The sequence below is a fragment of the Anabrus simplex genome, chromosome 1, assembly GCF_040414725.1.
Source record: "Anabrus simplex isolate iqAnaSimp1 chromosome 1, ASM4041472v1, whole genome shotgun sequence".
In the NCBI taxonomy this organism is placed as follows: Eukaryota; Metazoa; Arthropoda; class Insecta; order Orthoptera; family Tettigoniidae; genus Anabrus; species Anabrus simplex.
The window spans coordinates 789,052,804-789,068,287 of NC_090265.1; the positions used below are offsets into that span (position 1 = coordinate 789,052,804).

Genomic DNA, 15,484 nt, shown 5'->3' on the forward strand with positions numbered 1-15,484 from the left:
CAATTGATTTGGGGAGTTTTCATTACAATGGCAGGCTCCCATTCCTACTTCCAGACACATTCCAGTGAGGAGTTTTCATTATAATGGCAGGCCTCTTCCCCTACTGCCAGTCAAATTTGAGTTGTGGTGTTATTATTTTAATGGCAAGTCCACTTAATGCCAGTCACAGTCAAGATGGGGAGTTTTGTTTATAATGGCAGCCTCCTTTCCTACTGCCAGTCACAATCAAATTGGGGTGTCTTCATTATAATGACAGGGCATCTTCCCTTCTGCCACTCACAGTCGAGTTGCATACTTGTGTGGCAGCAAGAATCATCAAATTTGGCTTTCATATGGCCACTGGTCATGCCAATGTACATGTCGAATTTGATGATTCCATCTTTCCTATAAATGTGTCAAACTATAAATTATACATCTAAAATGTACAAAATTTACCTAAAATCGATAAATACATTCCATCTAATGTAGGGTAGTGGCACTATATATCGAACACTTAAGGTTATGTCTATGAATTATTGATCAGTATTTTTTTCCAGTGAAGAAAGGACCTCTGAAATAGTTATAGAACCTTAACGGAACATCCCCTGGTTGCAACTGGCTTGTTCAGACTTTTAAAATGTACAATTTGTAGGCTCCAGGTGCCTTTAAATGCAACGGTTGTATTCCTTCATATATCGAACGGTTTGCATTATATATCGATCAGCGAGGTCTTATTTATCGAACACGATTTTTATATATCGAACAGTAAGGTTTTAAATACCGAACAGAAATATTTATTTTAAATAACTTTATTTTAGACATTATATGATTGTAATAACATGAGCAAAATAGAATGATTCTTAAATATAAATCACAAAAGTAGAGGAAGCAATATTAATACACATTAAAATATCCCGAGAAACACAAAAAACAGTTTCTTATCTCTATCATTCCACAGAGAGCAGAACATGTCTTTAGACTTCCTTGTTTCTTTTCTTTCTTCTCAATTCTTCCCGGTACTCCTTTGAAGATATCGCGTATGTTTTCCTTAATCTAAACTGATGAGGTTTTTCTGGTACTTGAAGAACTTTGAGAAAATCTTTGAAAGAATCTTCGCTACTACTTGAGGTGGGTGAGCAAGCGAGTTCTGAAGCAATTTCATGCTCATTCAATATTTTCGGCTTGTGAACTTTTACTCCACTCTTCAAAATGACGGCACCAGGAAGATCTTTCTTGGGAGAAGGTACATACACCTCTAAACATTCATCATTCCACGTGAAATCATCTCTTCGCTGATCACCATCATCTTCTGATGAACTGTCTGTCATCGTTTCATTCTGATTAGTCGATATTGTTTCACATGTTGCATTGTACCGAGTTGTAACACTTTTCCAATAAGCATACAAATTTGGTTCACCATCATTCTGTTTTTCTCCAACACGTCTTAGTTTGTCATTGAAGTTGTCGGGAATGCGAGAAGGCAAGAATTCCTCCAGGTCATCAAGAACAAACTTTAACTTCTGATTGGAAGTGGAAAGGGATGATGGGCTGCCTTCATCACTCTTTTGCTATTGCCTTCCCACTGAGAATTTCAAAATATCTGAAACACATTTTGTGTAGTCCACAGCGTTGGGATCTAGTGGATAGATACCACACTTACGAGAGGCGCTTTTCACTATATCTGGCCGAACAGCATCATCCCAAACTTTCTTTAACATGGGTGCAAAATTTACCTTGGTAACTGATGCACCGAGAGTTTGTATTTTCTTGTCTTGAAGAGCATTTTCTCATGCTCTCTTTAAAGGTGCAAATACCCCCCCATCTGCTGGTTGCAGGAGATGGGTGGCGTTACGGAAAAGGCAGTACAATATTATTCCATTGTCATGACAATATTCACTGACTTGAAGGGATAAGTGACTCCTGTGTCCATCAAGAAATAAAATGACAGGAAGTGTAATTTTCTCTACCTCTAGCCATTACCTAAAGTGTTGAAGGTAGTTCAGAAACATTGGGGCCTTCATCCAGCCACTTTCAGTTCTCTTGTAGATCCAAGGCTCTGGTACACTATCTTTGATAATTTGCTGAAGTCGTATGTTGCTGTAGACGATCATTGTTGGGGCACAATGCCCGTCGGTACAGAAATTTCCGAGCACTGTTATGCCTTCTTTCTCTTTAGAGTTTGCCGTAATTTGAAGCTGTTCCCCTCTGACTCCAAGGTACTTTCCTGAAACCTTATGGAACAGAAATGTCTTATCTGTATTGAAGATCCTGCTTGGGTCTTCCATAATTGAACTTACATCCTCAGATTCAAGGTAGCACGACAGTCCAGCAAACCAACCACGTATTCTCTCTTCAGACACAGCAGCCCTGCCCTTGCTAATGGTTTCAGCCTTCTTCTGAGACAGAGAAGGATGCCGTCCCATAAAACATTTGAACCAGGTTTTACCAGGTCTTCCATACTTAAACGGTGTGCTCCTTCCTGATGACTGCACAATTTGCTGAACAGTGTCAAGTAAATTCTTTTTCTTCAACGGGAATCCTCTCTTAGCCATGTTGATTACCCATTCACTAATGCCCTCTTCTTCTCGTGGACTCAGGAACAGCTTCCGCCCAAGGGCAGTCTGAATCTTCTGACGTCCAGATAGTTTATCGTTTAACGTTGTTAAAGGGACCTGGTATGTTTTAGATACCTGCCTTTGCGACATCATACCGGACTTAACCTGTTGAACAGCTTCAGTCAAGGCAGATAGTGAATACTGACACCGCTTCATTTTTTCAACAGGTTTAACTTTGGCTTTTGGGACAGTTCCCCCACTGGGCACTAGTTAAGGAAATTAGCAAGAACTGCTAAAATAATTATTTTCTGCTTTCTAGTTTTAAATAGCTAAAAAATATTAATTTTTTTGCAAAGAGTACGGGGTAACTGCCAGCACACACTCCCTCTTGTCGACGCCACTTTCTTTGCCGACGATGAGAAACCTTGGATAGTGACAGGATTGTTAAATAAAGTGATTAAAACAACGTACGGCATCAGACAGACACAAGACATCGTAAAGAAAATCTAATTATACCCGATGAAGTTCAAAATTCAGGCCCTCTCAAATTACAGATAGACGCCTCAGCAGTTACGATCACAGAAATCCGGACTTTGGCGCCAAATAAAACAATACTACAAATTAAAATCATAAACAGCCCATTCATTTTCAGTGGTGTTCAATATTAAGGGTTGTTTTTGTATTAAATGAACCTCATTTATCGAACGTCCTTTCGATATGGGAGTCAAATATCGAACAGTATTTTATTTTAGAAATAAATATGAAGATAGGTGAAAACTCACAATACAAGAAACATGTATATATGTTAATACAACCTATTATTTAAAGGATACCTTCTGAAGACACTATTTTACTGACAAAAACAGATAATCACAGGGACACTGCACCTTAGTAACAATACAACAATCTCATCAAAATCCCGCCAGCTCCAAAGTTCTGAGACTTTCCCGCGCTCGCCAATACGGTAACGACTTCGACTTATCAATTGACATAAAGCTAAGTTTGGAAGGGTGAATTTAGAAATCTCACATGTTATGTAAACTTTTCCAAATCCTTATTTTGCAACGGGATGTATAAACTGTTCGATATTTAAAGGGTGTTCGATATATAGTACCATTATCCTATAAGGGATCAAGATATGAATAAAAGTCATAGGACTATAGATCTCTCCAAACTGGGCGAGATTGTGTTATCTATTTTGTGATATGACTAACCATTAAGCCACCAAATACCTTGAAACAAAGGTCTGCAATGTCATTAAAATTGCCTCTATATTTGATATTTTTGAGGGGTAAACATTTTTAAAACATTTGAACATCTTGGTATATTTCTATCGATTGCAGGCTATAACTTTGCCAAATTTCAATTTTTTAGCTCATCTGGCAGAGATTGTGTCCACCATCTTGACCTGGAGGGAGAGCAGGGTAAAAATAAGGTCTTTCAGAAAACTTTCAAGCCTATGAAAACTATTATTTATTTATTTAGCGTATGGCTTATACAGACATAATCAGTAATATATATACATTTTTACAGCTGAGAAACAAAGTAATTTGTGCTTCACAATTGAATATCTAATTCTTCAATCCAGCGTGCAGCATCTGGAGTTAGCAGCAGGAAGTCATCTTCATTACCATGATAGGCTCGAATCTTACATTCCCTGACGATATGACGAACAGTCTGGTGTGGAGCTCCGCAGTCACAGTCTGGATTAGGTAGCTTTTTCCACTTATGGAGAGTGGCTCTGAAAACTATAGGTCATTCCTTTAGAAAATATATCCCACTGGGTGAAAGAAATGCTTACCATAGTGTTCTTGCGCTGAGCCCTAATATTGAAAACCCCTAGCCCGGCCTCTTGGGAAATTTTGGAACTTTTTGATTTTTCTAGGAATTCTGAGGTCATCAGCTTCTCTGGTAGTGAGTTTTAAGTTTCTAAGATGCCTCAAAGTGCCTCATTAATTCATGTCTATTTTTCTTTTTATATCTTTATAGATAGCTCCAAATTGACTTCCATTTCACACACACACACACACACACACACACACACACACACACACACACACACACACACACACACACACACACACACACACACACACACACACACACACACACACACACACACACACACACACACACACACACACACACACACACACACACACACACACACACACACACACACACACACACACACACACACACACACACACACACACACACACACACACACACACACACACACACACACACACACACACACACACACACACACACACACACACACACACACACACACACACACACACACACACACACACACACACACACACACACACACACACACACACACACACACACACACACACACACACACACACACACACACACACACACACACACACACACACACACACACACACACACACACACACACACACACACACACACACACACACACACACACACACACACACACACACACACACACACACACACACACACACACACACACACACACACACACACACACACACACACACACACACACACACACACACACACACACACACACACACACACACACACACACACACACACACACACACACACACACACACACACACACACACACACACACACACACACACACACACACACACACACACACACACACACACACACACACACACACACACACACACACACACACACACACACACACACACACACACACACACACACACACACACACACACACACACACACACACACACACACACACACACACACACACACACACACACACACACACACACACACACACACACACACACACACACACACACACACACTCTCTCTCTCTCTCTCTCTGTCATTATTTGTTTGCAATTTCTTATGATTTTATTACCAAGGAAAATACCAAATTGAAAAACATGTATTTTATTTAATTCCAAATCTCTTCAATTCCAAACGTTGGTGTTTGCAGGTGTTTGAGGGCGAACGTGCTATGACTCGTGACAACAACCTGTTGGGGACCTTCAACCTCACGGGGATCCCACCAGCACCTCGTGGAGTACCCAAGATCGAGGTGACATTTGACCTGGATGCAAATGGCATCCTGAATGTCTCAGCGAAGGAGGGCAGCACTGGCAAGTCCGAGCGCATCACGATCCAGAACGACAAAGGACGGCTCTCAAAGGAGGAGATAGACCGCATGCTGGCGGAGGCTGAAAAGTACCGGGAGGAAGACGAGAAACAGAAGGAGAAGGTGTCGGCTAGAAATCAGCTCGAGGCTTACACCTTCGGTGTGAAGCAGGCGGTCGAGGACGCTGCCGCGGGCAAACTGACCGAGGAGGACAAGAAGTTGGTGCAAGAGAAGTGTGCAGCCACTCTGTCCTGGCTTGACAGCAACACGCTAGCAGAGAAGGAGGAATACGAGGACAAGCTGAAGGCTCTGCAGAAAGGGTGCGGACCTATCATGATGAAACTACATGGAGGAGCACAGCAGGGAGCCAGCGGTGGCAAGGGACCCACAGTCGAAGAGGTCGACTAAGTACCACTCACTTGCAGGGGACTGTGGACATGTGCATCACCCACTCACAGAAATATAGTCTCACAAGTTATTACCTGCCCAGTGTTAGTGCTAGAAGAGGAAGTGTTACCTGCTCTACCAGTGCCATAATGTCTTCCCCTTGCACCCCTCAGCTCGTTATTTCCACCATGTCTCTGAATATAAGCACTCTGATGGAATTTCAAAGTAATTTCATATATATATTTTTTCATGGCTGGTGGTCTATCTCCTTTCACTGAAAGCTGTATTTGGCATTTGTTTCTTTACAAAGGTCAGCACTCGAAAAGTGTACAATAGAGAAGGAACTCAAAGAGAACAAATGCGGCAAAGCTGGACAGTGCTTCTATAGAGCATTCCAGAGGAAATACAATATATTAGCCATTAATTTACAATAAATGTAAAGCAGGGGATTTAGTAAAGATAATGGTCACAGTAAACAAAATGGGGAATGTGAGGAAGTTTAAGCTGGATGATTTCTTTCATTGTAGGAATATAAAGAAGGTTTGAAGGAAATGTTGAAGAACTTTCATAACTACAACAAATACAGGACCTTCTTTTCTTGTATTGTACACTAATCTTGGTGTTACAAGTATAATTTTAACAGATCAAACATCATTCCAATCAAATTGCAACAATACTAGAGTCACTGGTACAGCAGAATGAGATGAGACTCATTTTCTGAAGTGGGTGAACACAATAATTTCCGTGGAGAGTTCTAGAATACAAGGCCTACGAGGAGAGGATTTTCATTTTGGTCCGCACAGCTTTTCTACAACAAGCTTGTTCTGTTGTGTACTGTGCCCAGTCTGGCTGGCTAACCATCAAAGCATTTGTTCAACACTGGCTATGAACTTGAGGAAGGACTGCTATGAAGTTTCCTCTTCATATCATAGTTTGGCCTTAGCTTCATTTAGTTTTGAAGTGGAGGAATTTCTTATTTGAAACTGTTGTGTTACAAAGTGCCATTCAGGTATTTCCAACATATATATAGTGCTTACTCTACTAAGGCTACAATCATTGTCTGTCCCTCATTAAATTTCCTTCCTTTGATGTCTTTGTTTGCTTGTAAGAAATACTGGAGTGGCACTGATAGTAAGTTAGTAGGGATAGGATTTATGTCTACTGAGAGATTAAATTGCAATATTCTTGAGTGAGACCTTGAAGGCCTGTTGCCTGCACAACAGTTCTGTAGGGTGAGTTTCATAGACTGCAGGGTTTATTCCATCAAAAACCATGTTGTTTATGGAAATTTCCTTGCAGCAAGTGAGAGTTCTTGAAGAAGATTGTAATCCAATCTAACAGTGAAGAAAAATACTCTTCCTACTGATTATTTAAGATATGTTGTGATATATTATGCTCTTAATTAACCTTCAGTCATTTTATACACTTAGGGGTGCTTTATCATGCTTAACATCTTTCAGTTTTAGCTGCTTGCATATGGATAAGTGTGTGATAACTCCCCGATCAGGGCGCACATGTTTAGGACTAAGTGACGTGTTGTGTTGCAAGAAATGTTCATTTCTATGAACTGCTGGCCAACTGTAGCATCAATTGACCTTCACTTCGTTCACCTCCTGCTGAAGGGGAAGTTTAACTCTTTATTCATCTCAACTTACTTTCATTGTACAGACGTGTAGTTTGAGATAAAAAGCCAATGCTCTTCAGCTCACTCTTCTGATCCAGTGGACCACATTAAACCAATGGGATCAATCAATCAATCAATCAATCAATCAATCAATCAATCAATCAATCAATCAATCAATCAATCAATCAATCAATCAATCAATCAATCAATCAATCAATCAATCAATCAATCAATCAATCAATCAATCAATCAATCAATCAATCAATCAATCAATCAATCAATCAATCAATCAATCAATCAATGCCACTGATTTGCATTTACTGCCACCACCCAGGTGGCAGATTCCCTATCTGTTGTTTACCTAGTATTTTCTTAAATAATCGCAAAGAAGTTGGAAATTTATTGAACATCTCCCTGGGTAAATTATTATAATACCTAATTTCTCTTCCTATAAACCAATATTTATCCCAGTTTGTCCTCTACTTTTAAAATCTCCACTCAAGCTTATTTGTCTACTAATGTCATTCCACGCCACCTCTACTCTGACAGATCGAAACATACCACATAGTTGAGCATCTCGTCTCCTTACTCTGAAGTCTTTCCAACCCAAAGTTTGCGATATTTTCATATTTTGTTGGAAATCACCCAGAATAAATCATGCTGCTTTTCTCTGGATTTATTCAGTTCTCAAATCACGTAATCCTGGTGTGGGTCCCATGTACTGGAACCATACTCTAGTTGGGGTCTTACCAGAGACTTGTACGCTCTCTCCTTTACATCCTTACTACAACCCATAAATACTCCAATAACCGCGTGCAGAGATCTGTACCCTTTATTTACAAACCCGTTTATGTGATTACCCCAGTGAAGATCTTTCCTTACCCTTTATTTACAAACCTGTTTATGTTAATACCCCAATACAGATCTTTCCTTACATTAACATCTAAGTACTTACATTGATTCCCATGAGGTAATTTCACTCCATCTTCCACACATGTTAGTAATGTTTATATCATATTCCATTATGTTGATTCACAAGGAAAACTAAGTTCTTTCAATAATGTGTCATTTACAACAATTTACCTTCCTGATCTAACATTTTGCAAAGGATACAATAAATACACTACTTGTCTTGTTTGGCAATAAATAGCAACATGTATGTGCTACACATGGTACCTAACACACTACAACTACAGACTAAAAACAGGACACGGAAATAACAAAAGCAACACTGACTTCAGTTTGAGTAATTTAAAATGTTGTAGAAGCTCCATGATCACAGTTTTATCACAGTTTAGTGGAGAAATACATAAACTACTAACAGTTCTGTCTGATATCTATTGACACAAATGTTTTTCTGCATTACTATGATAAGCATCTCCAACTTAAATGGCAAAAATTTTTAAAGAAATCACATTTGAAAATTTCAGAAATTATGAGTTTGTGGACTTCTCCCAGGAAAGAGGGACATGTGGTAACATTACATTAAGTCCAGGAATCATCCTACCATAGGGCAAGTTGCACAGTAGCATCCACACTCAGTCATTCACAGGGGTCAATCACAAAGCAACATGAAGATAGAGTTGGAGAGCACTGGTTAGCTGTTTGATATGTCTTGTATTATAACACTGTAAAGATTCTATATGTAAACTATGTATTTATTTTTAAAATATACAATGTATTACTGTACGACACAGTGTTCTCTGCTTGATGTTATGAGATAAGAATACCAGAAAGAACACTAGGGGCTAGTGCAGAAGAATATTATATTTCTGTATAGTCTTCATTATAGTTTTCTGTCGGTAAAGGAAAGGAAAAAGCAGGTGATAAAGCAAGTAATATATTGACGCTTCAGAGCAATACTATCATAACTAGCATTTCTCACATCGGCAAAACTTGTGTATCGGCTGATCAGCATTAACCCTCAATTACTCGCACAGGGTCACAGAGACTCGAGTGAATTCGATATATGGTAATATAAATTATCACCAGCACCATGCAATTTCATCTTCTGTTGACTTATTTGACATAGTGCAGTAGAGGTCATTGTTGACAATAATTCCTAGAGTATCTGCTATTGTTATGAGATTTGATCCAACGCGAATGTGTGTGTTCCGCTAGAAGATATACTGTACGTAGAAATGATTCGAAAATTAGTGAGCGGCTAAACAAATTTCTTATTTTATGAGTAAGTGTTATGTTATAGTGTGGCTCCATGGTTGAACCGGTTAGCATGCTGGCCTTTAGTGCAAGAGTTCTTGGGTTTAATTCTTGGCTGGGTCGGAGATTTTGACCTTAATTGGTTATTGCCTCCAGCTTGGGACTGGGTGTTTGTGCCCCCTTCAAGATTAAATTTCATTGGTTATTGCCTCCAGCTTGAGACTGGGTGTTTGTGCCCCCTTCAACATTAAATTTCATTGGTTTTTGCCTCCAGCTTGGGACTGGGTGTTCATGCCCCCTTCAAGATTAAATTTCATTGGTTATTGCCTCCAGCTCGGGACTGGATGTTTGTGCCCCCTTCAAGATTAAATTTCATTGGTTATTGCCTCCAGCTTGGGACTGGGTGTTTGTGCCCCCTTCAACATTAAATTTCTTTGATTATTGCCTCCAGCTTGGGACTGGTCATTTGTACCTCCTTCAAGATTAAATTTCATTGGTTATTGCCTCCAGCTTGGGACTGGATGTTTGTGTCCCCTTCAACATTAAATTTTATTGGATATTTCCTCCAGCTTGGGATGGGTGTTTTTGCTCGCTTCAACATTAAATTTCATTGGATATTTCCTCCAGCTTGGGTCTGGGTGTTTGTGCCCCCTTCAAAATTAAATTTTAATGCATGTATTGCTGCATTCTCACAAGTGTAGTGTGTGTTAAGACAGACATCCAGTCCCCGATTAAAAGGAATCAACCATACGAATTTAACATCCTAAGCCCGGCCAAGAATCAAACCAGGCCCTTTGAACTGAAGGCCACTACGGCGATCATTCAGCCAAGGATCAAGACTACATACTTTTTATAAGAATTTATAGTTTCCCTCATATTACACTTATACTTTTTCATTTGCAATTGTGGGTCTAAAAGGCCTGATGCGAGTGTTTATGTACCTCTCTGTCACGCAAGTACTTAAGGGTTAACGCTAGTATTCACCACTTGTATGTATGGAAGAGCACATTGTTAGGTTCCTTGTGTCTGTTGTTTATTCATTACCTCTGTTGGAGCTCCTTTTTTTTGGTGTGGTCATGTTAGCAATTTAACAATTAACCCATATGCATCCAGCAGCCATGTTCATTGACACTGATAGGAATCTGCCAACTTTCTAGTGTGCAGCATTGTTGTTATAGACTGGAGTGAAAATGCCTTCAGCAGGACTGTTCGGAAATGCCACGAACAAGTCTGTAATTGCATTAAATGCAACAAATTAGGTACTGCAATAATAATAATAATAATCATAATAAGAAAATAAGAAAAAGAAGAAGCCATATTTGATCAAGTAAGCTATCAGCAACTGTTCTTTTTCTGTCCCTCCACCAATTTTCCTAAAAAAGAAGCAGAAGAAAGAAAAAGTAATAGGTCATATTTGATTCAGTAATCCCTCAGCCATTGCTCTTTTCCTTCCCCCTCGCTTTTCTTAAAAGAGAAGAACTGGAAGAAGAAGGGAAGAAGGATCGAGTAAGCCCTCAGCAACTGTTATATTTCTTTCTTTCTCCACAGCTTTCTCTAAGGGAGATTATGAAGTATACGAAGGAAAGAAAAAGAAAAATGAGAGGAGGAAAAGAAGAAACCATATTTGATCAAGTAAGCCATCAGTAATTGTTTTCTCTTTCTTTCTCCACTGCTTCACCTAAAGGAGAGGGAAAGAAGAAGAAGAAAATAAGGAGGAAAAAAGAAAATGATCAGTAACTGTTACCTTTCTTTGCTTTTCAACTCCTTTTTCCCAATGAAGAAGAAGAAAACAAGAGAAAGTAGAAGAGGATGAGAAAAGAAGAAAAAAGAAGCCATATTTGATCAAGTAAGGCCTCAGCCATTGTTGTTTTTCTTCCTTTCTCCACAGCTTTTCCAGTACTTTAATGGGGTTACTGTTGCGGACCAGTACATTTATGGATGTTTACCTCGTAAGACAGAGTGTGTACCAGTCTGCTTACAGGTGTGTTTGGGTTAATTTTATTAGTTTTATCAATGTCATGAGTTGATTTAAATAGGTTACCCGAGCTTGTGAAAGGTGCATAGTGTAAAATTAAGTTTGAACAATAATCTCATAGTTTTTACTTGTTATCACCAAGTTGAAGGTGGTGGTCAATGCCACTGGTATGTCAGTGACAAAAAACATTGGTCTGGATAGGTTAGGTCTAGTAAGTGACAAGACCATTGGGTTAGGGGCAAGCAAAGGGGGTCTGGGGGCTTGTAATAAAGTAATTAACAGGGAAATCACTAACGTTATCACACAAAAAAAGGAAACCAACAGCGCAATAACCAACAGAGGTAATGGATAAACAGCAGACACAGGAGAATTAAAAATATGCTGCTCTATACATACAAGAGGTGAATACTGGTGTTAATGCTGATCAACTGATACAGAAGTTTTGCTGATGCGAGAAATGATAGTTACGATAATATTGCTCTGAAACGTCATATAAGGTTCTTTCCAACAGAGTCGCTGTATTAGTATATGGTCTCTTTGATCATACGCAACATGAAAAATCCTCTCCAACACTGTCAAAATTGCATTAGCATATTTGCCTGTGTACAAATGTCCAACTTATCAACTAACACATTGGCATCTATCATTGAAGACTTTTACCCACTGTTCCTTGGCAATGCAGATTCACGTCATGCCTCACGAAGACCTAAAAATAGGTGAAACAGCAGCACTTCATGGCCAGGGCACATTATATCTTTATCCAGCTGCACTGTTCCTCTTTTGAGAACATCGTGACTACTCATCTTTAGACCATCAACTCATAGGTGAGACTCCTCTTTGCAGCATGGCACACACAAGGAACACTGGATGGGAGAGTCCATGTGCTGTGAGGTAAGTTATGTAATGACCAAATGCATGTATAGGATTAATTTCCTGGTGTACATACAAAATTATTGCCATTATTAAAGTACCGGCTGCCATGGGAAGACAGGAACATGAAAATAAACATTATAATAGAACAAGCACAATGACAGTGAGCATGGGAGAGGGAGCCACAGAAAGAAGAGACAAAGACAAACAGGAAATCACGACAATAATAATAATAATAATAATAATAATAATAATAATAATAATAATAATAATAATAATAATAATAATAATAATAATAATAATAATAATAATAATAATAATAATAATAATAATAATAATAATAATAATAATAACCTGTGTGGGGATTTACCGGTTACCTCCATCGGGCGCGTCCCATTGGAACTGGGGAAGCTTGCTGGCTCTGCCGCCAGCAGAGTCAGAGGTTAGTAGGGAAATAAAATACCACCCTGAAAAAAAAACTGGTCCCTTGCCAGGGTTACAGCGAAGACTGGTAAATGACCAGAAGCCAGAAAACATCTTGAGGCAACCTCTAGGGCTAAGGATGGGTACCCGTCCAAAGCAAAGTCAAGTCAAAAAGCATGATGGCACAACATTTCAAGAAACATACCCCAGAGGGTAAATCTTCGGATAAATCCCTCGCCGTGAACGCCACGGCGCACGAGTCTCGTTCGGATTCTGGGGGAGACTCGACATCATGCAAGAGACGAGTCGGAGCATCTTGGTGTACACCGAAGAGTCAAAACCTCAGGCCAAAATCTAAAACCTTTCTAGCAACTTTCAACATAAATTCACTTACACAAACTGGCAAGCTGAAAACCCTCACCAAAGCTCTTCACGAAAATCAGATATCCATAATGGCCCTACAGGAAACAAGGTACCCAGATGAAGAGATTTTTGAATCCGAAGGCTACCGATTTTTCAAGAGCAAAGCGCAAAGAGGAATCCTCAAGGGAGCTGTGATGCTTGGAACCACGTTTGCTGTTAGAACCAAGATCCTTAAATCGGTTGCAAATTTCGAACCTGTGAATGACAGATTGTCTATACTCACAATTAAATGCGCGAACAAAACCTACGCCCTAGTTAACGCACATGCTCCTACAAACGATAAGAACAAGTCTGATCCAGACAAAGTTGATAATTTCTGGGACCTACTGGATGAAAAATTAAACAAAATCCCCAAACACCATGTCAAGCTTCTTTTGGGTGATTTCAATGCCCAACTAGGTCGTGAACAGAAGTACAAGAAAGTTATAGGAAATTACCCTGCTCACAAAAGAACCAATCCCAACGTCAAAAGAATGGTGTCCATTTGCGAAAATCACAACCTGCAGGTCATGTCGACCCACTTTCACCATCTACCCAGAAAGCAAATGACTTGGCGTTCTCCCGTCCAAGCTCTTGGAGAGTTCCAAATTGATCATGTTGCAATCTCCAGGAGAAACAGCCCTGAGATTATGAATGTCAAGGTAAAGAAAGGCATCAAATGGCCTCAGATCATTATATGTCTCTTATCAAATTCAAACCAATTCCCGCAAACACAAGGAAGACAACCAAACAGATCACATGCTTCGACAATGATAAACTTCGGCAAAGGGTCAAGGAGTTCCAGGAGAAGGCTAGACCAAATGACTGTGACTTTAACAACGCCAAAAGTCTCCTTGTTGAGGCCGCCAAAGACGTTGCAGAAATCAAGAGAAGCAAAAAGCATGCCTGGTGGAATAGTACCTGCGAATCAGTCCTCCAAGAAAGACTCAATGCGTGGAAACAGTACTACTCTATGAAATCAGAAAATGATTGGGAAACCTACAAAATCCAGCGTGCCCAAGCAGCTAGGGTGTTCAGAACTGAGTAACGTAAATATGAAAAATCTCTCATTGAAAAGATAGAACAAAACTTTAGGAAGAATGAAAGCAGAGAGTACTACAGAGCCTTCAAACGCAAACTCACTGGCTATAAACCACCATCTCTATGCTTTGAGCGAAAGGACGGCACACTGGCGATGTCAAATGAAGAAAATTGCAGCATTCTGGCAGATTACTTCAAGAATTTACTTAATTGCTCTAAACCGCAAAGCCTCGTTGAGACCAAGGAACCCTTACTCAGGTACCCAGATTCCAGACCACCCGACAGAGATGAAATCAAGCACCACATTGCCCGTCTCAAAAATAACAAAGCACCGGGGGAAGACTCAGTAGTAGCAGAACTATGGAAATATGCCCCAGAGGAATCACTTGATATCTTGCAAAAGCAAATAGAAGAAATTTGGAACCAGGAGACCCTACCCGAAGATTGGAAAATAGCTTTGATCCATCCATTACACAAAAAAGGCAACATGAAGAACATCAACAACTACAGAGGAATATATTTGCTACCCATGACTTACAAAATTCTATCACTTGCCATCCTGGAGCGTTTGGAAGCACAAGTCGAACATCAAATAGGTGAATACCAAGGAGGGTTCAGAAAAGGTCGCTCAACAGCTGAACAGATCCAAAATCTCAAAACGATCATCAAATATTGTACACTAAGGTCCAAGCAGTATGTGTCTGTCTTTGTGGACTTTAAGAAAGCATATGACTCCATTGACCAGGAAGTCCTGCTAAACATCTTAAATGAATTTGGAGTTGATTTGAAACTGCTGGCATTAATTAGAGCCACCCTGACCGATACAAAATCAAAGGTGAAGTTCCACGGATGTCTCTCGCATTCTTTTGACATCAAAACAGGAGTCCGACAAGGTGATGGGCTATCCCCGATACTCTTCAACT

At 39.8% G+C, this 15,484-nt stretch overlaps 1 protein-coding gene across 1 annotated transcript in view; it reads left to right on the forward strand.

The window, feature by feature from the left end:
* The window catches only part of LOC136857527 (heat shock 70 kDa protein cognate 2), a 117,964-nt gene extending 108,585 nt beyond the window's left edge, over positions 1 to 9,379 (forward strand). Inside the window, exon 4 of the mRNA XM_067136254.2 lies at positions 5,521 to 9,379. Coding sequence (XP_066992355.2) covers positions 5,521 to 6,087 — 567 coding nt within the window. The 3' untranslated portion in view covers positions 6,088 to 9,379. The remainder of the gene's footprint in view (positions 1 to 5,520) is intronic.
* The last annotated feature ends 6,105 nt before the right edge of the window (positions 9,380 to 15,484 follow it).